At 40.9% G+C, this 25,163-nt stretch overlaps 1 protein-coding gene across 1 annotated transcript; it reads left to right on the forward strand.

Moving 5' to 3' along the window:
• The first annotated feature begins 95 nt into the window (after positions 1–95).
• On the forward strand, positions 96–20,272 carry LOC139574801 (SPARC-like). Its single transcript, XM_071399692.1, has 10 exons — positions 96–214; positions 12,823–12,890; positions 13,050–13,088; positions 14,245–14,341; positions 16,730–16,851; positions 17,056–17,176; positions 18,120–18,253; positions 18,608–18,756; positions 19,114–19,262; positions 19,587–20,272. Exons 2-10 carry the CDS (start codon positions 12,831–12,833, stop codon positions 19,613–19,615), a joined length of 900 nt encoding a protein of 299 aa, XP_071255793.1. The 5' UTR covers positions 96–214; positions 12,823–12,830; the 3' UTR covers positions 19,616–20,272.
• Positions 20,273–25,163: the final 4,891 nt, after the last annotated feature.

A 25,163-nucleotide genomic window follows, 5' to 3' on the forward strand; every position in this document is an offset into this window, starting at 1 on the left:
TCTTCTGTCTAGAAGGCAGCATAGAGTTAAATTTAGGAGCGTCTGTCAGACCCTCCCACCCCCTGTAGGAGGGGATCAGGGGGTGGGGGTGGGCTGCTTGGGCCAGCCCACTGTAAATGTCTTCTGTGTGAACTGGTGTAGCAGTTAGATTGACCCAGGAGCCTCTGCACAGCTGACTTCTCTTCTGTCTTTTCTGCTTTTTGGTGTTCTGAAGGTAAGACTGAGTATCCCCCAGAAGGACTTGCTGTGATTTAGCCAGTAAGGACTTCTCAGCTAACGTGGCATTAGAAACGTTGTGCAGTGTTTTGAGTTGCTGTGATACTTGAACTATGTCAGGGTTTTCACAGTGTTTATATGCACAACAGTGATTGGAGGCTTTCCTGTGGTTGTAAAAAAAGAGCAGTTATATTCAAGTTATGCTTGAAAATCATCGTTTTTTTCTTGACCTCACCTTGAAAGTTAAAGTATATTGTGTGAGAGAGTAATGACACGACAAAATATCTATTGGTGCATAAGTTAAGGTTTTAGTGCAAAATTTGAAATTAGTAAATATTTATTTTGAAACTATTGTTAATAGAATATTTAGTTCAACAGAATATAGAAAAGTTATAGTCAAACAATTGATGTCCTTTTTCATTCATTCTCTTTTGGAACAGCACAATGTTCCAGAAGTATTGTGTGCCACATAGTCACTAGGAGGAGTGGTGGAGGGGGATGGGGCTCGACAAAGCCTGAGAGAGACAGAGAGAGAGAGAGACAGAGAGAGAGAGAGACAGAGAGAGAGAGACAGAGAGAGAGAGAGACAGAGAGAGACAGAGAGAGAGAGAGACAGAGAGAGAGAGAGACAGAGAGAGAGAGAGACAGAGAGAGAGAGAGAGAGAGAGAGAGAGAGAGAGAGAGAGAGAGAGAGAGAGAGAGAGAGAGAGAGAGAGAGAGAGAGAGAGAGCAGAGAGAGACAGAGACAGAGACGAGACAGAGAGACAGAGAGAGAGAGAGAGAGAGAGAGAGAGAGAGAGAGAGAGAGAGAGAGAGAGAGAGAGAGAGAGAGAGAGAGAGAGAGAGAGAGAGAGAGAGAGAGAGAGAGAGAGAGAGAGAGAGATGTTTACTGTTAATTTTTATTGTTTATTTCACTTTTGTTTATTTTCTACTTCACTTGCTTTGGCAATGTTAACATATGTTCCCCATGCCAATAAAGCCCTTAAATTGAAACTGAAATTGAATTGAATTGAGATAGAGACAGAGACAGAGAGAGAGACAAATAGACAGAGAGAGAGAGGAACGTTTTTCAACACAGATCCCTCCCTCCACTCCCAATTACTTCCATCAAAAGGAATGCATGTTACCATGGCAATCCCCACCAGCTGTTTAGGGGCTTTGTGAGACCTTGCAGATGTCTGTCTGATGGACTCTGAGTTTGACAAACTCTCTGTCCACTGTTCTGCCTGAGAAGAACTGCAACTTTTAATACAAATAAATACTTTTAAAACAAAGAAAAGTGATAACCATCTATTCTCAATTGCCTTTTTATACAATGATACAACTCTATTAGGATATTAATCTCAATGTTTTCATATTTTTTCCTCATGTTTTGAAGTTGTCAGCTTTTCAGGAAAAGCACATTTCACCCGTTGAGAAATCAAAGCTGGCTTATAGGATCTATTTATCTTTTTTTCAGTCTAGCAGTGAACTAAATGAAGTATTCAGGTTTGAGTTAACGACTAAAGATTGGCAAACTGTTTACGCAATGGAATGTTTTTTTCTTCACATATCCTCTTGCATTTTGGTGAATTTAAAACCTTTATTTAACTGTCTAACTTAGTATGAGAGGAGGTCGCATTTCCCTCCTCTAGTTGTTTGGTTTTATGTGCTGAAGGGTAGCTACTGTTGTGCAGAGTTGAACGTTTAAACCAATTCAAGAAAGAGAGAAAGGACTGTGGACATTTTGAATTGGCTGCATGGCAACCCTAAGAAAGCTCTAATCCTCGACAGGAAGGAAGTTATTGTCCTCATGCCATCTCTTCACCAAAAGTCTGACGTGGACATGGCGAAAATCTAAACTCGAGTCAGCATTTCAAAAAAAAAAACAGATGGAATTTACCATAGAGTCTTAGCTAGACCAGGAACGCCGGATCTCACTCCTTCACTTCTTCAACCACTGAGCAAATGTACAGAATCACAAGGGGATGGAAACCCAGGGGGATGGGTGTGAGAGAGAGAGGGAGAGAGACTCAGAGAGACGAGAGGTTTAGATTTACAGGAAGCAGGAGCGTATTGTCTAGCGACACTCCTCTGGCTCCGTGCCAGTACAGCTAGAAGCGATGAGGGTCTGAAGGCCTGTATCCAGCGTTGCAGACTGGCTAGCCCACTGTAGATGACAAAAGAGCTTCTGTGTTACATCGTAAATGGCTGCCATACTCTATACCACATCAAGCCAGACTTCAGAGTGAAATGTGTTTATTCCAGAAACACATGTACAGCCAACTCCATACTCAGTACGAACTCAAACACATGATTGGCACAGATTTTGTATTAGTTACAGCTTGTGGTAAATTGTTAAATGATGTAACTGGAGGAATAGGAAGCTGATATCCGTTTTTTAATGTGAGACAGGCGTGTGTTTTGAAGTTTGGGACCAGTAGACAAACTGAGAGGATTTAAGTCCAGAGAGAATGACAGAGAAAGGGTTTAACACACATTTTTGTTATAGGACTCAGAAATTCCATTCAGATATGTATCTTAGTCACATGTTTCAACCCACTGCTTTAAGGTTATACCCCGTGAGAAAAGAGACAAAGAAAGAGAGAGGTGATGGTGGGATAGGAAAGATTTAAACGGGTCAGGTGACTAAGTCTTAACTTGGGTTACATGGACTCCATATATCAGTCCTTGACTTTTCTCCCGTTCTCTTTTGTGTAGCTTAGAGGTCCCATGTGTAATGAATGGCCCATGTGTGTCAATATAAAAAACCTTTTCTAAATATATTTTATTTGCCCCTCCTGAGGATTTTTTCTCAGATGGAGCACTTTGATTTGTTGTGAAAAGGTGTTATTTAAAGCATGGTAAAAATATGCTTGCTATTCAAGTAGCTTGCTATTCAAGTAGCTTGCTATTCAAGTAGCTTGCTATTCAAAGAACGATAACATCAACATAGGGATTGATAGGGTATTGTGGACATACCCAACATAGGGATTGTGGACATACCTATTCCAAAGGTTCTGGAATAGGTTCGCAACATTTGACATGTTGTGAGATTTGCAGTAAAGGTTCTGGAATGGAATGGACAGGTGTGTCCTGTGACAGATACCACCTGTTTCCTGTACTGCATCATGTATCTCATTGGACCTAGTTGTCCAGAGAAAAACAGCTAATTCAGAAAATATGTTATTTGTTAGTATATTTCTCAAGACTAACAACGTATGACTAGATTCATTTATAATTTTTTTTAAATGATTTTATTTCTAAATAAGTGCATGAGTTCAAAAGTGCATTGAGTCTTTGAGAGGTACTTTTCCAGTGTTTTTCAGAATGTACATTTAATGCCGGTAAATGTTTGTCTATTTACCATGCTGAGGTCCTCCTCTGACCGACATGCACAGAGGCTGAGCCCCTAGTCCCCCTTTAGCCACCAGGCTTCTTTTCCAAGACATTTAACCACCGGTTATATCACCCTGGATAAGCAGAAAGAATTCCCTAATCCTGCAGCCTTTAAAGCCTCTTTGAAAACCGTTTAGATCTGCCTGGGCTGTTTCCCTCATAGTCGAGTTTACGCCCCAACCCAACTTGCTTACCCAACAAACATCCAAATTAAATACCTGCTGAAAAAGGGCCTCTTTACATCAGTTTCCTCTACCTCTACCCTGTTTGATTATGAGCACCGCTTTCCAAATAAAATAATAATAAAATAATCAGTCATCCTCCCAATGAACTGATTGACTTCCACATAATTTAAGAAAACATGACTAAGTATGAATATGTTAAAATATCTTTAAATAGGAAGTTTGGGAACACCGTAGCCCTCCAAGCTCAATATGGACATTTCTTGGAGATGATACCAGTATCTTTGTTTTCACTGTCGGTTCTCACATCTCTAGCTTCCTCTCAGACACTACCTAGCTATATGTTTGTTAGAGGTGGTAGTCCAAGTTCTCAGTGAATAAACACTTATTTATTTATTTTTTTCAAAGCAGAGAGAACTTTCCTTGTGCACAGTATTTTGAGACGTCATCATCCGCAACTGCTGCCAGAGTCACAGTTTTTTTCCACATCCAGAGTTCCAGACGCAGCAGAGGACCACATAGCTTTGACACGGCTCATCTCTAGACCGGGGCCTTGATCCCTTCTCCTACTGAGTAGTTTTCCTCGCTGGCCAATCAAAACATTTAAATCGAACAGACTAAACAGGCTTGGCATGATTGGTTGTTGTGATTGTGATTGGCTGCTTAAATTGTCACTCAACTTTTGCGGGAACATGACCCAAACTGCATATGGTCCTCATCAGCAGTGGCCTGTTGAGATAGCAGTGACCGCCTGACACAATGTAGTCTGTTGTGATAGCAGTGACCCACTGACACAATGTAGTCTGTTGAGATAGCAGTGACCCACTGACACAATGTAGTCTGTTGAGATAGCAGTGACCCACTGACACAATGTAGTCTGTTGAGATAGCAGTGACCGCCTGACACAATGTAGTCTGTTGTGATAGCAGTGACCGCCTGACACAATGTAGTCTGTTGAGATAGCAGTGACCCACTGACACAATGTAGCCTGTTGAGATAGCAGTGACGCACTGACACAATGTAGTCTGTTGAGATAGCAGTGACCCACTGACACAATGTAGTCTGTTGTGATAGCAGTGACCGCCTGACACAATGTAGTCTGTTGTGATAGCAGTGACCGCCTGACACAATGTAGTCTGTTGAGATAGCAGTGACCCACTGACACAATGTAGCCTGTTGAGATAGCAGTGACGCACTGACACAATGTAGTCTGTTGAGATAGCAGTGACCCACTGACACAATGTAGCCTGTTGAGATAGCAGTGACCCACTGACACAATGTAGCCTGTTGAGATAGCAGTGACCCACTGACACAATGTAGCCTGTTGAGATAGCAGTGACCCACTGACACAATGTAGCCTGTTGAGATAGCAGTGACCCACTGACACAATGTAGCCTGTTGAGATAGCAGTGACCGCCTGACACAATGTAGCCTGTTGTGATAGCAGTGACCCACTGACACAATGTAGCCTGTTGAGATAGCAGTGACCGCCTGACACAATGTAGCCTGTTGAGATAGCAGTGACCGCCTGACACAATGTAGTCTGTTGAGATAGCAGTGACCGCCTGACACAATGTAGTCTGTTGAGATAGCAGTGACCGCCTGACACAATGTAGTCTGTTGAGATAGCAGTGACCGCCTGACACAATGTAGTCTGTTGAGATAGCAGTGACCGCCTGACACAATGTAGCCTGTTGTGTAAGCCACTCTAAAATGTGCTGTTTTGTCACACAACCACAGATGTCTCATGTTTTGAGGGACCATGCGATTGGCATTCTGACTGCAGAAATGTCCACCAGAGCTGTTGCCAGATAATTGAATGTTAATTTCTCTACCATAAGCCACCTCCAACATCACTTTAGAGAATTTGTCAGGACGTCCAACTGGCCTCACAATCGCAGACCACGTGTAACCACGCCAGCCCAGGACCTCCACATCCAGCTTCTTGACCTGCGGGATCATCTGAGACCAGCAACCCAAGACAGCTGATAAAACTGTGGATTTGCACAACCAAATAAATTCTTCACAAACTGTCAGAAACCGTCTCAGGGAAGCGCATTGTCCTCAACAGGGTCTTGACCTGACTGCAGTTCGGGGTAGTAACTGACTTCAGTGAACAAATGCTCACCTTCGATGGCCACTGGCATGCTGGAGAAGTGTGATCTTCATGGATGAATCCCGGTTTCAACTGTACCAGGTAGAAACGGTTTGCGTGTGGATGAGCGGTTTGCTGATGTCAACGTTGTGAACAGTGCCCCATGGTGGCAGTGGGGTTATGGTATGGGCAGGCATAAGCTACAGACAACAAACACAATTGCATTTTATCGATGGCAATTTGAATGCACAGAGATACCATAACGAGATCCTGAGGTCCATTGTCGTGCCATTCATCCACCGCCATCACGTCATGTTTCAGCATGATAATGCACAGCCCCATGTCGGAAGGATCTGTACACAATTCCTGGAAGCTGAAAATGTCCCTGTTTTTCCATGGCCTGCATACTCACCAGACATGTCACCCATTGCGCATGTTTGGGATGCTCTGGATTGACTTGTGCGACAGCGTGTTCCAGTTCCCACCAATATCCAGCAACTTCGCACAGCCATTGAAGAGGAGTGGGACAACATTCCACAGGCCACAATCAAGAGCCTGATCAACTCTATGCGAAGGAGATGTGTGGCGCTCCATGAGTCAAATTGTGGTCACACCAGATACTGACGGGTTTTCTGATCCATGCCCTGACCTTTTTTTGCGGGGTATCTGTGACATGAGTATCTGTCAGGGGTGAATGTTAGGCGGTACAGTCCGGTACATCATCCGAGCAAAAGACATAATGGGGGTACGCCGTACCGGTAAAACATGAGCCTATCGCAATAATTCAAACAAAATGTCCAGAAAACTGTAGGCCATTATACCACTTTTTATCATTACTAAACTCAGCAAAAAATAAAATCTTCCCTTTTTCAGGACCCTGTCTTTCAAAGATAATTCGTAAAAATCTAAATAACTTCACAGATCTTCATTGTAAAGGGTTTAAACACTGTTTCCCATGCTTGTTCAATGAACCATAAACAATTAATGAACATGCACCTGTGGAACGGTCGTTAAGACACTAACAGCTTACAGAGGGGTAGGCAATTAAGGTCACAGTTATGAAAACTTAGGACACTAAAGAGGCCTTTCGACTGACTCTGAAAATCACCAAAAGAAAGATTCCCAGGGTCCCCTGCTCATCTGCGTGAACATGCCTTAGGCATGCTGCAAGGAGGCATGAAGACTGCAGATGTGGCCAGGGCAATAAATAGCAATGTCTGTACTGTGAGACGCCTTAGACAGCGCTACAGGGAGACAGGACGGACAGCTGATCGTTCTCGCAGCGGGGAAACCTACTGTTAGCTTTATATTTTGAAATAAATAAATACAAAGTATACAGATAATATAACCATGTTTAACTCCGTGATGCTTTATGCTACAAACAAGCTTTAGAATGCCCGCGAAAGACGTGACTCTGTGTCACGATCGTCATAAGGAGTGGACCAAAATGCAGCGTGGTATGTTTCCATCCTTTTTATTCGGAAGAAAAAACTCAAATAACAAAAACAATAAAGCGAACAAACGAAACGTGAAGCTCAGAGTAGTGCTCACAGGCAACTATACCTAGACACGATCCCACAAAGCACAAAGGGGAAATGGCTGCCTAAATATGATCCCCAATCAGAGACAACGATAAACAGCTGCCTCTGATTGGGAATCAGGCCAACATAGACATATAAACACCTAGTCACACCCCGACCTAACCAACATAGAGAATAAAAATCTCTCTGTGATCAGGGCGTGACACTCTGATGCGTATGGGGATACATTGATTAATCTCTATGACAATCTGAAGCTGAGCTGCGGCCTTCAATATTCGAGGAGACAAAAAAAAAGGGAATTTTCTATTCTGTCCCTATTAATTTTAGCTTTTCACTTTCTGAAAAAGAGATGTTTAAACCCAGGCAGCTTTTAGGGAAGCACTTCTGCTGTTGGGTTTATCAACAGACGAGTAGTCAGCAGTTGAAGCTTAAAATGTTCTGTGTCGATCGACCCTCTGTCTGGGTTTGAAAGGTATAACTTTTGGAAGTGCTTAGATTCATAAGGATGTCTAATATTTCATTATTTGCTAATAGGAACCGTTTCGTTGCAAACAAGACACTCTGGTTTGACATGGAGAAATATGGTATGAATGCCTATTCCTCTGTACATTCTTCCCGTAAACTTCTATTTTCATTATCCACCTTTCTTTTGAGACAAGGTAAAAGGGGTAAAAGGTAAAAGGTGTTTAATATTTGCCCAAGTTCAAACCTCTCGCCGACCCTTGCTGTACACTATTCTAGTTTAGTGAGGATAGGAGGCTGAACAGGGCCGTTCTGCCACCCATACATTGTTTGGGGTTCATGTGCATGCAGACAAAGAAGGTCCTGTACCCAGAAGACATGTCATCTACTTTCATCCCTGATATCTGTGTTCTCAGTCATGTGAAATCCATAGATTAGGACCTAATGAATGTATTTCAATTGACTGATTTCCTTTGGGAAATAAGAATAAATAGAGAGAGAGAGAAGAGAGAGAGACAGAGACAGAGACAGAGACAGAGACAGAGACAGAGAGAGAGAGAGAGAGAGAGAGAGAGAGAGAGAGAGAGAGAGAGAGAGAGAGAGAGAGAGAGAGAGAGAGAGAGAGAGAGAGAGAGAGAGACAGACAGACAGACAGACAGAGAGATAGAGACAGAGAGACAGAGACAGAGAGACAGAGACAGAGACAGAGACAAAGACAGAGACAAAGACAGAGAGATAGAGACAGAGACAGAGACAGAGACAGAGACAGAGTCAGAGTCAGAGACAGAGACAGAGACAGAGACAGAGACAGAGACAGAGACAGAGACAGAGTCAGAGTCAGAGACAGAGTCAGAGTCAGAGACAGAGACAGAGACAAAGACAGAGAGACAGAGTCAGAGACAGAGACAGAGTCAGAGACAGAGACAGAGTCAGAGTCAGAGTCAGAGACAGAGAGATAGAGATAGAGAAGTCAGTGAAGTGCACCTGTGAGACAAAGGGCCCTTGTTTTGAAGCACAGATCAAACTCTTCACAGGGCTCAGTCAGAGAGAGAGGGAAGAGAGATGGAAGAGAGAGATGGAAGACAGGGGTTTTGCTCTACAGGACAAAGATATAGTCCCTTATATTCCTTTATCCATTATCTATCACTGTCTGGCTGGCCTCCTTCCATTATAAATGTCCCTTTGATGTGTGTGTGTGTGTGTGTGTGTGTGTGTGTGTGTGTGTGTGTGTGTGTGTGTGTGTGTGTGTGTGTGTGTGTGTGTGTGTGTGTGTGTGTGTGTGCGTGCGTGCGTGCGTGCGTGCGTGCGTGCGTGCGTGCGTGCGTGCGTGCGTGCGTGCGTGCGTGCGTGCGTGCGCGCGCATGTGTGTGTGTGTGTGTGTTGGGGTCAATTAGAAATGTCCTTGTTTTTGAAAGAAAAGCACATTTTTGTCCATTAAAATAACATCAAATTGATCAGAAATACAGTGTAGACATTGTTAATGTTGTAAATGACTACTGTAGCTGGAAACGGCAGATTTTTTAATGGAATATATACATAGGCGTACAGAGGCCCATTATCAGCAACCATCACTCCTGTGTCCCAATGGCACGTTGTGTTAGCTAATTCAAGTTTAACATTTTAAAAGGCTAATTGATATTTAGAAAACCCTTTTGCAATTATAGTAGCACAGCTGAAAATTGTAATTCTGATTAAATATGCAATAAAACTACCCTTCTTTAGACTAGTTAAGTATCTGGAGCATCAGCATTTGTGGGTTTGATTACAGGCTACGAATGGCCAGAAACAAAAACCTTTCTTCTGAAACTCGTCAGTCTATTCTTGTTCTGAGAAATGAAGCCTATTCCATACGAGAAATTGCCAAGAAACTGAAGATCTCGTACAACGCTGTATACTACTCCCTTCACAGAACAGCGCAAACTGTCTCTAAACAGAATAGAAAGAAGAGTGGGAGGCCCCGGTGCACAACTGAGCAAGAAGACAAGTACATTACAGTGTCTAGTTTGAGAAACAGACACCTCACAAGTCCTCAACTGGCAGCTTCATTAAATAGTACCCACAAAACACCAGTCTCAACGTCAACAGTGAGGAGGCGACTCCGGGATGCTGGGCTTCTAGGCAGAGTTGCAAAGAAATAGTCATATCTCAGACTGGCCAATAGAAAGAAAAGATTAAGATGGGCCAAAGAACACAGACACTGGACAGAGGACCTCTCCCTACCATAATACCATGACAGTAGTAAATAAGCCAGCGTGGAGAGGGAACATCCCACTGGGCACGAACTGGTTGAAATCAACGTAATTTGTCAACGTATTGTGACGTGGAATCTAGGTGGAAAATAGGGTGACATTTCAACCACAGAATTGTGTCATTCATCATGGTAACCAATTTTCAACATAGACAAACTTATTTATAAAATATGTTTAATTTTTTACCCTTGAAACAACGTCAGATCTTCAACAATATATCAACTACCCCCCCCCCCAAAAAAAAAAAAAACATTTAAAAAAATAGACTGGGCAGCGCCTCCTAGTGGAGAGCAGATCCATCTACAGCTGACCTTTGGTCTCCCATCCAGAGTTTTAACCAATCCCTGCTTAGTTTTGATATTTGTCACTGGCTACTACCAATGTGCTGTGGTGAGAATGATTATTGAGCGATCTCTAAATAATGAAATAGATTCACCGTTGCTATCCAAGTCATTCCAAAGGGTAGGTTTAATAACAGAGCAAATGAAATGTGACTCATACATTATCCCTCCTGTATCAGCAAGGATGATATTTAGGCCTGTAGAGCATTAAGGAAGTCATCAACAGATATTGTTTCAGTTCAACCCAGGATTCAACTAAAAATAGACACTACATATAGAGGCCATAGAGCTCCAAGTATTATCTGTCAAGTTGATCATTCATATTCGGGATTCAGATCTCCATCTCATCCAAAAATAGGACTAAATCAAATCAAACTTGATTTAAAGTGCGTTTAAAAAGTTCGATGTAGTCCTATTCTTTAACTTTTTTTTGAGATGGAGACATGAATCCAACATATCAATTATTAATTTGTAAACTGGATTTTGAATTGTATTCGGTTGTCAACGTGACCAAATTTCGACATTTAAAGGAGATGTATCTTCTGCTTGGATAGTTCCATCTGTACCACAGACTTAGTCTGGCTTTAATTACAGTTTGTCTACAAATTAATCATTAATATGTTGGATTCATGTCTCCATCTCAACCAAAACAATTAGTCTGTGTGATTAATGGGGGGGGGGGTGGTCTTTTTACAAAAACATCTGTAAAGTTTGAATGGTTTGAGCTACAAACTATTAAAAGTTATCTATGAAAAGCTGAGAATCTCACGAACACACAAGTAGTGTCTATAATACTGTAATAAGCGCACATAGTTGCTGTCACAAACTCTAAACTCCACACAGTTGTCACTGACTAGTTGGACAATACTTTCCCACTGAGAAAAATATATATATAAATTCATTTTTATCAGGTTTTTGCTTTGGCATTTGCCATTAAAACTCATGAAAGCAACTGTTTATGTCAAATAATTGTGTGTTCTACTTGTATCCCTGGTTATCGTGATAATAAAATGGTAAAACACTTCATTGTGAGGCTAAATATAATGGCTGGACATGCAGACAAATGGAAGTCAGATAAATGAAAAGCTGATTTTTAGCTGGGATCTCAGGACTGATAGGGTTAAAAAATGATATGTTGGATTCAAGTCTCCAACTAAACTAAAGAAAATGATTGAATCTATCCAAACATTACATACCTAGTTGATATTTTGGTTGGGTTGTCAACCAAACAACACAATTCAAGATTACTTTAGTTAAGGTTATCTTACAAACAAATGTATTTTTTCAACCTTAAAAGGAAGTTATTGTAACTATAAATGTAATCATAGAAGGCGTGCATGCTTAAGACAGCATGTGAAAGGTTTCAGGTCTGTGGAGATTCTTCACAATTGCTATAGCAAGCTGTTCAGAATCTCGAATAGCATCGATCAAGTACTTTTACTGTGCTATTGATGTAATCTCAATCTGGAATCCAGGTCATTTGATTGTTCTATGAGATGAAGCACAGTGATAACAGGATAAGTTGTTGTTATAAAATTAAAAAAATATCTGACATTGATAGTGCAGTGAAAACACATTTAGATGACAACTAAACCAAAAAAATGTAAATTGTTTTCCGTTGGACTGGTTGAAAGCATAGCGATAACACATTGGGAATTCAACACATTTCTGGTTGTCTTTTTGAGTGTGTGAAAATAGGTTGGAATCTCATTGATCAATATCAGTCTTTTTGAGTGGGTGAGTAAAGGTTGAAACGTCTCAAACAAATATTACCCACATTTCCACAAATGACGTGGTGTGCCCAGTGAGATGCCTGTTCATAAAGAAGGTGGAATGTGATCCAAGTCTATACTAAAAGTCTATACAAGTGTTCCTCAATGTAATACTGTAGGCCACTAGTACTAGACTACATTCAAAATTACTTATCTTATAATCTATTATCTAGGTGGAAATCCAAAAGTCGATCAGGAGATTGAATTTAGCTCCGGTGATTGAATTGAAGAGAGTCATTTGAGCTATCCACAAAGAATGTGAACGTAGATATCTCCCTATAATCAGACAGGACAGTGAACGGTTTGTCTGGAACCAAACACTACCCATGAGCCTTTGTGATTCTTGAAGTAGCATCTTGTATTTTCCCTCCATGACTTGTTTGCCACACCTGAGCAAATGTCTGGACTGTGTCTGGCCCATACACTTTATACACTGTGTATAATAAGGTACATAGTGCTGCAATCTAGACAGGCGGTAAACTGGAAAGGTGTACGACCTCAACTGCACCTCGTTATCAACCAAACGTCAGTTGAATTGAATGTGTGTAATGTGTATTCAAATGTTCCTCTTTGTGTCTCTCTCTAGACTGAACGATGAGGGTGTGTATCGTCTTCCTCCTGTGCCTAGCTGGCCAGGTGTTCACCGCTGCCATTGTAAGTGTCCCTTTGATGTGTGTGTGTGTGTGTGTGTGTGTGTGTGTGTGTGTGTGTGTGTGTGTGTGTGTGTGTGTGTGTGTGTGTGTGTTCACTTGTATTGTCACTGAAAAAGCATTACAAGCAATCATAATAACACCATCATCATAACCATTTCAGACCGAGGAGGAGCCCATCATTGATGATGTCGTTGAGGAGGTAAGGTCATTGACTTGTTCACAGAATTCTATGGACAGGTGTGCTAAATAAGGGGGGAAACAACATTACACAGCTTGAACATACCCACTGGGCACACAGCTTGAACATACCCACTGGGCACACAGCTTGAACATACCCACTGGGCACACAGCTTGAACATACCCACTGGGCACACAGCTTGAACATACCCACTGGGCACATAGCTTGAACATACCCACTAGGCACACACTGGTTTGTTTGAATCAATGTTGTTCCCACGTCGTGGATTAGATGTTAAATTGATGCCTGTGCCCAGTGGGAGCGAATTAGGAATAGTGTACTGTAGGAATAAAAACAAAGCCAGATGAAAATAATTAGGAATATTGTAGTGTAGGAATTAAAAACACAGCCAGATTAAAATAATTAGGAATAGTGTACTGTAGGAATAAAAACAAAGCCAGATGAAAATAATTAGGAATATTGTAGTGTAGGAATTAAAAACACAGCCAGATTAAAATAATTACAAATATTGTAGTGTATGAATTAAAACACAGCCAGATTAAAATAATTAGGAATATTGTAGTGTATGAATTAAAACATAGCCAGATTAAAAGCAATGACTCTACATTTATATTCTTTACTCTCTCTGTGTCTTTTGACAAATTAACAAACTAAAACAAAACAGTACAACTTTGACTAAAATAATTTATCTCCATTTTGTGGCAGAGGACTTTTCTCTTGAATGATGACCATTTCCTGCAATGAAGCCAAAGCGAGAGAGAGAGAGAGTTAGAGAGAGAGCGAGAGAGAGAGAGTAGAATCCCACAGGTTATAAATACAGCGGACAGGAAACCATGACGTTTTAATGGCTTCACCACATGTGGCTCAGACTCTATCCATCCCATCCAGCTGCAGGCTGCCAGACCTCTCTCAAGACCTGTCTGAAGTACAGACTTTGGCTACACTTCCTTCTGCACCGTGATAACTAAAGAGATTTAGCTACAGCTCAATTTTCTGGTACTGAAGTAGTGCTACCAAATCATGCCCATTGCCCGTAGCTTATGTACAAAACTGTCATCTTTGATATGGTATATATTCACTTTAAATGTGATGAGTCAAACTGTTGGAAGTACTATGTCTCTATTGACGGCTCCATGTTGTGACTGGTTTGTCTCAGGCACAGCCAGAAGTGGGAGCCAACCCAGTGCAGGTAGAGATCGGAGACTTTGACGAGGCCATTGATGTTGAGGAGGAGGAAGAGGACATCGCTGAGAGTGAGTAAATACACATTGTAGCTGGTTGAGAGAAGCTGGTTGAGACAATGCCAAGAGTGTGCAAAGCTGTCGTCAAGGCAAAGGGTGGCTACTTTGAAGAATCTCAAATATAAAATACATTTTATTTTTGATTAACACTTTTTTGGTTACTACATGATTCCATATGTGTTATTTCATAGTTTTGATGTCTTCACTATTATTCTACAATGTAGAATGAACTAAAGAAAAACCCTTGAATGACTTTTGACTGGTACTATGTGATCATCTAAAAATGTAAGCAAGGTTTGAAATGATTATGTTTTAGTCAAATATTATATCAGTTTGGGCTTCTTGTGGTCAATTTGCAGTCTACAAATTATTTGTAATTATGTACCGGCCCCCTGACCATCCGCTCAAGAAAATATTGTCCCGCAGCTGAATCTAGTTGATGATCCCTGGGCTAGTATATATTTTAAGCTGCTTAGGAACCATTAGCTTTAGTAAATGAAGCTGTATGTTGGTGCTCCTTTGCAGCAGCTGTGTTGTGAGATGTTGGCTAGATAGTAGAGAGAGGGGGGGGGGGGGGACACGTTGGTAATGACAGAGTGCTTCTGTCTCAAAAGACAGACCTTTCATTATGTGTTCCATCCAATGGTTCCACCAAGCTTCTTGGAAACGAAAAATACCCCCTTCTCCTAATTGGAAGGGGCGCCGCCACACTCCTTCTCCGCTAACTACCGCCAGGAATATATATATACAATTAATTTGGAAAGTATTCAGACCCCTTGACTTTTCCACACATTTTGTTATGTGACAGCTGTATTCTAAAATTGATGAAATAGTTTTTTCTCCTCATCAATCTACACACAATACCCCATAATGACATCACAATACCTCATAATGACATCACAATACCCCATAATGACATCACAATACCCCATAATGACAAAGCAAAAACTGTTTTTTAGACATTTTTTATTTCATTTATAAAATAAAAAATTGTAATATCACATTTACATAAGTATTCAGACCCTTTACTCAGTACTTTGTTGAAGCGCCTTTGGCAGCGATTAAAGCTTTGTGTCTTCTTGGGTATGACGCTACAAGCTTGGCAAACCTGTATTTGGGGAGTTTCTCCTATCCTCTCAAGCAATGTCTGGTTGGATGGGGAGCATCGCTACACAGCTATTTTCAGGTCTCTCCAGAGATGTTTGATCGGGTTCAAGTCTGGGCTCTGCCTGGACCACTCAAGGACATTCAGAGACTTGTCCCGAAGCCACTCCTGCATTGTCTTAGCTGTGTGCTTAGTGTCGTTGTCCTGTTGGAAGGTGAACCTTTGCCCCAGTCTGAGGTCCTGAGCGTTCTGGAGCAGGTTTTCATCAAGGATCTCTTTGTACTTTGGTCCGTTCATCTTTCCCTCGATCCTGACTAGTCTCCCAGGTCCCTGCCGCTGTAAAACATCCCCACAGCATGATGCTGCCACCACTATGCTTCACTGTAGGGATGGTGCCAGGTTTCCTCCAGACATGATGCTTGGCATTCTGCCAAAGAGTTCTATCTTGGTTTCATCAAACCAAAGAATCTTGTTTCTCATGGGCTGGGAGTCTTTAGGTGCATTTTGGCAAACTCCAAGCAAACTCTTTTACTGAGGAGTGGCTTTCATCTAGCCACTCTACAGTGGAACTGGAGCTCTGTCAGAGTGACCATCGGGTTCTTGGTCACCTCCCTGACCAAGGCCCTTCTCCCCCTGAATAGTCAGTTTGGCCGGGCAGCCATCTCTAGGAAGAGTTTTGGTGGTTCCAAACTTCTTCCATTTAAGAATGATGGAGGCCACTGTGTTTTTAGGGACCTTCAATGCTGCAGAACATTTTTGGTACACTTCCCCAGATATTTTCCTCTGAGCTCTTCGGACAATTCCTTCGACCTCATGGCTTGATTTTTGCTCTGACATGCACTGTCAACTGTGGGACCTTATATAGACAGGTGTGTGCCTTTCCAAATGTCCAATCAATTAAATTTACCACAGGTGGACTCCAATCAAGTTGTAGAAACATCTCAAGGATGATCAATAGAAACAGGATTCATCTGAGCTCAAATTCGAGTCTCATAGCAAAGGGTCTGAATATTTATGTAAATAAGGTATTTCTGTTTTTATTTTTAATACATTTTACATTTCTAAAAACCTGTTTTCGCTTCGTCATTTTGGGGTATTGTGTTTAGATTGCTGAGATTTTAGAATAAGGCTGTAAGGTAACAAAATATGGGAAAAAGTCAAGGGGTTTAAATACTTTCGCAAATGCACTGTATCTGTTGAATAACTGAGCAGGAAATTCAAGGGCAAAAGAACACTTGCGATATGTTCCATTTTTAATGTTCCAGAATTTAAAGAAAATGTTTTTCCTTCGTTAGATCCCTGTTTGAACCACCACTGCAAGAAGGGGAAAGTGTGTGAGGTGGATGAGGAGAATACCCCCATGTGTGTCTGCCAGGACCCCACTACCTGCCCTGCTGCCATTGAAGAGTTTGAGCATGTGAGTTATCATCATAGAAATTATATTCTAATCTGTTCAGATCAACATCAAGTAGTCCTAGACATGTCTCATACACAACACTGTTCCTAATACAGTACAACATTGACCTGTACAGTAATGCTACTACTGATATGCATCATCGGCTCATTCTTGATATAAATTCTGATATATATCTGATTCATGAATGTAATCTGTGTATCCCAGGTTTGCGCCACCGACAATACAACCTACGACTCTTCCTGCCACTTCTTTGCCCAGAAGTGCAGTCTGGAGGGAACCAAGAAGGGCCACAAGCTGCACCTAGACTACATCGGGCCATGCAAATGTGAGCTATGCTTTATAGTTACAAAATGTATTTAATTAATATCAATTCAATGTATTAACCCTCCCAGGGGCTATCGAGAATGTTTTAATCTAACCATTCAATTCAGTGAAATAATTTTCACCTTTTTGAGAATCCCCTTTAGGCATATTTTCCTCTGAGACTCCGTCCCCAGTGTAATTGGTTATGCTGTCTTAGAGCTGAAGCCCTGCTGAAAGCTTCTCCAGGGAATGATTAATGGGCTGCACTAGAGGGATTTTGCCTTAAGGACTCCAACACACAGAGTGGAGGGCAGGCTGTAACATGCTCACTGCATCGCTGCCCTTCTCAATTTACCGCTGAATCTGCAGCTAAATGTCTGTCATTAAATAACAGAACCAAGCCCATGCATCTCTCACTGTTGGTGATGAGTACCTTAGGACTGAAGGGCACAGATGGAGAGGATGTTGTTGCATGTTGTGGACCCCCAAAAACTTAAAATAACACTTTTTTTTAAACTATTGGCCTCTAAATGTCAGGTACAGTATTCAACCAAGGAATAAAACAAAAGGTACAAATTCATTGCCTTAGGTACAGAGTTGTGTGGTGTGCATCAACCATACATTTCAATGGACACAAATGTCACATTTTGTGTGAGTTGTGTGTTTTATGTTCTATGACAAAAGGCGGGTTGAGAATGGATTTTGACTTGAATGTCATACTTGCACAACAACTTTCTGACCATGACTTACTTGACTTAATTAAATTAAACCCTTTGGCTCCTTGTGGACCACAGGTCATTGAACATACCTTCTCCAATTGTTCCTGGGTATTCCCCGTTTCCTTTTTTCTCTCTCTGACCATACCTAATGTTTCTTCCTGTTTATTCTCCAGTCACTGAGGCTTGTGTGGACAGAATAGCTCTAACATACAGTATAACTAATTTTCCTTCCTGTTTATTCTCCAGTCATCGAGGCCTGCATGGATGCTGAGCTGAATGAGTTCCCCCTGCGTATGAGGGACTGGCTGAAGAACGTTCTGGTCACCCTGTACGAGCGCGATGAGGAGAACAACCTCCTGACTGAGAAGCAGACGCTCAGAGTAAGTCGTCTTTATCAATTTCTATAAACACAGCACAGAAACCATTTACTGTTTGCCTACTGAGGATGGGTCAAAATCATTATTAAACACAGCATAGAACCAATTCATTTTGCTTGCGTTCATTTACCGAACTCTGCGGATGGGTCAAAATATATATATATATATTTAACCTTTATTTAACTAGGCAAGTCAAATATGATTATAGGATTTGATGTTCTGCTCTCACTATGAAGTTGATTCCTTTTGTGTATCCAATCCAACTGGGAATTATTTATCAGTTGGTTCAATTCGAAAGAATATTAGACAAACTAATGTTTGCAACAAAAAAATAAATACATGTGAATTGCCTTGCAGGTGAAGAAGATCTATGAGAATGAGAAGAGACTGCAGGCTGGAGAGCACTCCCTGGACCTGCTGGCCCACGACTTTGACAAGAACTACAACATGTACATTTTCCCCGTCCACTGGCAGTTCGGTCAGCTGGACCAGCACCCCGTCGACGGGTAGGTTGAGGAGAAGAAGAAGAAGAGTTTCCTGTCTTCTGCTTCAGCTGGATTGTTTCAAACATCACACAAATACAGGCTTGGGCCTATACCTTTGATTCAACTCTGTACCAGTCAGGACATCAATAATGAGACATTTCTACAATGTCTCAGAAAGGATATTGGCAGCATGCCTGAATGTATTGTTTTATGAGCAAAGAAAAAGCAACTGACAATGCTACATTCTTCATAATGCTGACTATTTAAAGGATCAAATGGGTTTTCTAGGGTCTAAAACTATAGCTTATAAAGCCTTCATAAAGCCTTTATGAGGCCTACATAGATGCTTCGTAACAGATGTGTTCTGTGGTGTTGTAGGTTCCTGTCCCACACAGAGCTGGCCCCCCTGCGCGCCCCTCTCATCCCCATGGAGCACTGCACCACTCGTTTCTTCGAGCAGTGTGACGCTGACAATGACAAGTACATAGCCCTGGAGGAGTGGGCCAACTGCTTCAGCATCAAGGAGCGTGAGTAGTTTTAAAAACACCTCGTTCATAGTTTACACTCGTTATTTTACTGCCTCAAAGAAACCAGGAGGACCAAGGCACACTTTGGGCTGTTAAAATGCCTTCATTGTTTGCGTCTGAAATTGCACCCTATTCCCTATATAGTGCACTACTTTTGACCAGAGCCCTTTGGGCTATATAGGGCACAGGGTGGCATTTCAGACGTAGCCATGTCTTCCCCGTCCTTCTATTTTACTGTTTGGTTTTTGATTTTAAAATGGTTCAGAGCATAGGCCATTTCATTACTGCTTGTTAATGCTGGGCTTGTTTTTTTTCTGTTTTCAGAGGATGTCAACAAGGACCTTGTCATCTAAACTCTGACCTACAGTATGAAAACTAGTCTCTTAATGGGACGAGGTGCTAAACTGATCCCTAAATTAAATGAACGCAGTAACGGTGCTAACTGTAACTAATTAAGGACCTACCTATACCACTAACATTGATGAATAAAATAGATGTTTACCGTCTCAACTAACAATCACAAAACGTGATCACGATGCAACTTCAAATTTGTCTTGTTTCTGGGCAAATAAATAAGCATTTTTTTAACCAGATAGATTAGTAACAGAGAGAGACTTGTGACGAGAGGGAGATATAAAGGTATGTTGAACAGGTTGTGATAATGGATGTTGATCACAACATTTCTCTTTTTTCACTTAATCAGAGCTGTGATTTAATAACTTCAATTTGAATATTCTTTGAAGGAGACAAATTTGTAAAATCAAATAAATTCTAAATAAATGCTCCTTTCGCTTTTTAAACATATTTAGTTGTTTTCACTCTTTTGGTGGTGGACTCATTTTGTCATTTCTGTTCTTTTGTGTGTTAGTTCATTGACTTTGACTACTGCTTTAAATTAAGGCCTGAATATCCACAGGTTGGTTTTCTGACATAGATTCTGTCACACAACAAGGGCATAAGTGTACTGAAAGGTTATTGAGACAATAAAAGGAAATATTGTTTAAACTCTACGAGGAAAGCATCTTGCAGGCTGAGCGTTTTTCCTCACACTATACCGTGTAGCGTGTTCACTGACGTTCGTATACTTTTTTGATACCGTGTGAACACAATAGAACTCTTTCCTCAAATAAAAATGATCTGAAATGTCCAACACTGTTGCATGCTTTCATATCTGCATTTCTTCAGTATCCTCACAACGTTGATACATTTCAACTGGAACAAATGGAAAACATCTTAACACTGACTTAGAACATTTCATGGGAATTAGTTGTATTTACCTGGTAGTTTTGGGGAAAAAAAGACCTCTAAAGTGTCCATATCACAGATATGAAGTACATCGTCATGAAGTATCAATTCATTCACATTTTTATAAGAATCACCTTTCCCTAAAATAAAGAATGCCACATGTACAGTCACAGCACAAGGTGTTCTGTACTGCATGGTAGGCTACGCCTTAGACTTATGAGTACAGGCTCAGTACAAGGTGTTCTGTACTGCATGGTAGGCTACGCCTTAGACTTATGAGGACAGGCTCAGTACAAGGTGTTCTGTACTGCATGGTAGGCTACGCCTTAGACTTATGAGTACAGGCTCAGTACAAGGTGTTCTGTACTGCATGGTAGGCTACGCCTTAGACTTATGAGTACAGGCTCAGTACACGTCTCAACATCCTGTGATGACTCATCTGGTAACGACTAACACGTTCAAGTTTCAGAACACCAGAGTGTAGTCCTGGCCCTTGAGTCCAGTATGTTTTGTCAAAACATTGGTATGCCAGAATGCAAACGTTTTCTAACCCTATATTTAAGAGTCTATTTTGAAAAGTTCAAACCAGCAGCACTTTGCATACACTTGAAGCTATCATATCTAATGACTTCTTTGTTAGACCAATAACCTTGTGCAGTTAATAAAATGTCCTATCTGCTTCTGTTGTCATGAATGCAATGACTTATGAGATGAAATACTGTACCATAGAATTGCATTGTCTTTGTAAAACCAGCTGGTCACCCTGTCCCAGTGAACCCAGATGAATAGATTTGCCAGGACAAGGCTAGTTTAGTTTTCGATAATCGTTAGAGATATAATAACATTATGATATATTATAATCAGAGAAGTTAATGAAATGTATTCTCTAAAGCAAGAGAAAGAAGATCAAATGGCCATACTTCCATATTTGGTCCAAAACTAGAACAAGCTCAGAGTTTCCTCTCGAGAGAATCTAAGAAAGGTCCCGTGAGAGTCAGAGGAAAGAAAAAGCCTGTAGGGCATTATTACAGCACCCTGTTACCATCTCCACCCGTTCAGCCAGACAGTACAGGGAGGCAGGAACTCTGAACAACTGGAGAGCCTCATCCACAAAGGCTCAGCCAGAGGCACCGCCCCTTCTTCCACGAGGGGAAAATATCCTCCCTTCTCTCCAAGACAAACGGTGGAAATAAGAGTTGAATACAATGATATAATTGACAACAATTCTCACAGGTTTTGGGGGGGGATTAATAAACAACGTGAATTAAACAAATGTTTTGGCATATTCTTAATTTCTCTGACTAGAAGAAAATGTGTTCACCTTTATTATGATGTTCAATGTTGAATCGACCACAGATCATTTGTAGCGTTCTGGTGAGATAATGATCATTCACAGGATGCACTAACAAACCAGAAAGTGTTTTTATATATACACATACATACACATACAAATATACATACACACACACATATATATATAAATATACATACATATACAGTACCAGTCCAAAGTTTGGACACACCTACTCATTCAAGGGTTTTATTTTAATTGTACTATTTTCTACATTGTAGAATAATAGTGAAGACATAAAAACTATGAAATAACACATATGGAATCATGTAGTAATCAAAAAAGTGTTAAACAAAAATCAAATATATTTTATATTTGAGATTCTTCAAAGTAGCCACCGTTTTCCCTGATGACAGCTTTGCACACTCTTGGCATTCTCTCAACCAGCTTCATGGGGTTGTCACCTGGAATGCATTTCAATAAACTTGTGTGCCTTGTTAAAAGTTAATTTGTGGAATTTCTTTCCTTCTTAATCCATTTCAGCCAATCAGTTGTGTTGTGACAAGGTAGGGATGGTATACAGATGATAGCCCTATTTGGTAAAATACCAAGTTATTGTGGCAAGAACAGCTCAAATAAGCAAAGAGAAACGACAGTCCATCATGACTTTAAGACATGAAGGTCAGTCAATCTGGCAAAAGTTTATTCAATTGCAGTCGCAAAAACCATCAAGCGCTATGATGAAACTGGCTCTCATGAGGACCGCCACAAGAGTTACTTCTGCTGCAGAGGATAAGTTCATTAGAGTTACCAGCCTCAGAAATTGCAGCCCAAAGAAATGCAAGTAACAGACACATCTCAACATCAACTGTTCAGAGACTGCGTGTATCAGGCCTTCATGGTCAAATTGCTGCAAAGAAACCACTACTAAAGGACGCCAATAAGAAGAAGAGACTTGCTTGGGCCAAGAAACACAAGCAATCGACATTAGACCGGTGGAAATCTGTGCTTTGGTCTGATGAGTCCAAATTTAAGATTTTTGGTTCCAACCGCCGTGTCTTTGTGGGACGCAGAGTAGTCCCACACTTAACCAGCATGGCTACCACAGGATTCTGCAGCGATATGCCATCACATCTGGTTTGCTCTATCATTTGTTTTTAAACAGGACAGTGACCCAAAACATACCTCCAGGCTGTGTAAGGGCTATTTGACCAAGGAAAGTGGTGGAGTGCTGCATCAGATGACCTGACCTCCTCAATCACCTGATCTCAACCTAATTGAGACTGTTTGGGATGAGTTGGACCGCAGAGTGAAGGAAAAGCAGCCATCAGGTGCTCAGCATATGTGGGAACTCCTTCAAGATTGTTGGAAAAGCATTCCTCATGAAGCTGGTTGAGAGAATGCCAAGAGTGTGCAAAGCTGTCATCAAGGCAAATTGTGGCTACTTTTAAGAATCTAAAATCTAAAATACATTTTTATTTGTTTAACACTTTTTTGGTTACTGTATGATTCTATATGTGTTATTTCATAGTTTTGATGTCTTCACTATTATTCTACAATGTAGAAAATAGTAAAAATAAAGAAAAACCCTTGAATGAGTAGGTGTGTCCAAAATGTTCACTAGTACCGTATAGATATATTTTTAAAATATATTTTCCTTTATTATTTTCCACTAACCCTACCACCCCTCCCTTAATTGGAGTAAATACTAGTGGAGTAAACACTTCCAGCTTATACATACTATATACATTTTACGGACACAGTCTATTTTACAATAGTTATATATGTTTTGTTTTTAGTCCTGTCCTTCCACTATCTATTTCTGATGTCCATCCAGTTAGATTTTAACATGCCATATATTTTCTACCTCTCTGTTTCACAAAAGTTCTGAACATATATACAGTTTACGGACACAGTACATTTTACATGAGTTATCTTGTTGTTATTAGTCCCACCCTTCAGATCCATTCTACCTCTCCCATCTATCTCTTAACACCATCCATGTTGGATTTCTATTTGCAGTATATTTTTCAACTGTGCTGTGAAGTTTCACAAAAGTTTCTACAGATTGTAAATTAAAGATACAATTTTTTGCTAAAAGTATTATTATATTATTGATCGATTGACTATGACTTTACAAATCACCCAGTAGTGCTATCTGCAGATTTGGCTCCAGGTAAATGGTACAATTCTTCAGCTATTCCTGGAGCTGTGACCAAAAACAAGCTACATATGTACAGTACCAAAATAAATGATCTAATGACTCTGTCTCGTCGCAGCAGAATCTGCAGAGCTGGGAAGGTTGTATCCCCCATATATATAACAATTCTAAGTTTTGAACACAACCCATAAAGTTTTTGCAAAAGGTAATATCTTTAAGAATTAGATCATGACAGTCAAAAGAATGGAGGGAAGATGACCAGTGCAAATTTGATAGATGTTGGGCAAAAGTTCTGATCCAATAAGGTTCCATATGAGTGGTCAACCGTCAGAAAAACACAAACTCATTATCATGCAATTAGGGGTTGAGAATAACACCTACTGCCTACAGTTCAGTCCAGACATCATGTGACATGAAGAGGTCTGTGTGTATTTGTGTCGCCCCCTAGTGGATGAATGCATAACTTCTCTAGAATATATAGGTACGCTTGATTTAACTCGCCTGTCACACCGGTTGGACAGAAGTTTCAGTTTTGGGTTCATTCCATTGGTGCTGAAAGAGAACGCTGCCCACCAGGTGAAGCTGCCACTGTATTGAAGCCATTGTATGCTGTTCATCTTCGCGCACTACGCTTTATTACAGGTGATGGGTTCAATCAATGAATGGATGGGTTCAGGACACATCAATGTATTCTGTATCAGAAAGTAAGCTGGCCATCTTTGAAGTCTCGTAGATCGTTCCATTGCACTCTTTTTGTTTATAAAGCACTCCTGCATAAACTTCTGCTGTACCTTACTTCATCGTTACAGACGTACAAGATACCAGACCTGGTCTCAGGGATAGCTAACTCTGGAGATCCCTACGATGTCCAAGGAGAGGTGAATCTGCTTTTAGTTTTTTTGCACCTAGAATGATCTCCAAGGCTCTCTATAGTTGGATGACTTGGTGCCTGTAGCACTATTCAAAAGACAGATTCAAGACCTTTTTTACTGAAGAATGTGTTTGTTTTCTATGATTGTGTTTTGCTTTTTCATTTATTGATGTGAATATTGATGAGACTGCTCTTCCCAAGGTCACGGAGGCTCTTGGCACTGCCAAAGCAGACTCCTATCTCCTTATCCTCCTTGACCTATCCACTGCCTTCGACACCGTGAACCATCAGATCCTCCTCTCCACCCTCTCAGAGCTGGGTGTCTCAGGCTCT

Source organism: Salvelinus alpinus, chromosome 4 (genome assembly GCF_045679555.1).
Source record: "Salvelinus alpinus chromosome 4, SLU_Salpinus.1, whole genome shotgun sequence".
In the NCBI taxonomy this organism is placed as follows: Eukaryota; Metazoa; Chordata; class Actinopteri; order Salmoniformes; family Salmonidae; genus Salvelinus; species Salvelinus alpinus.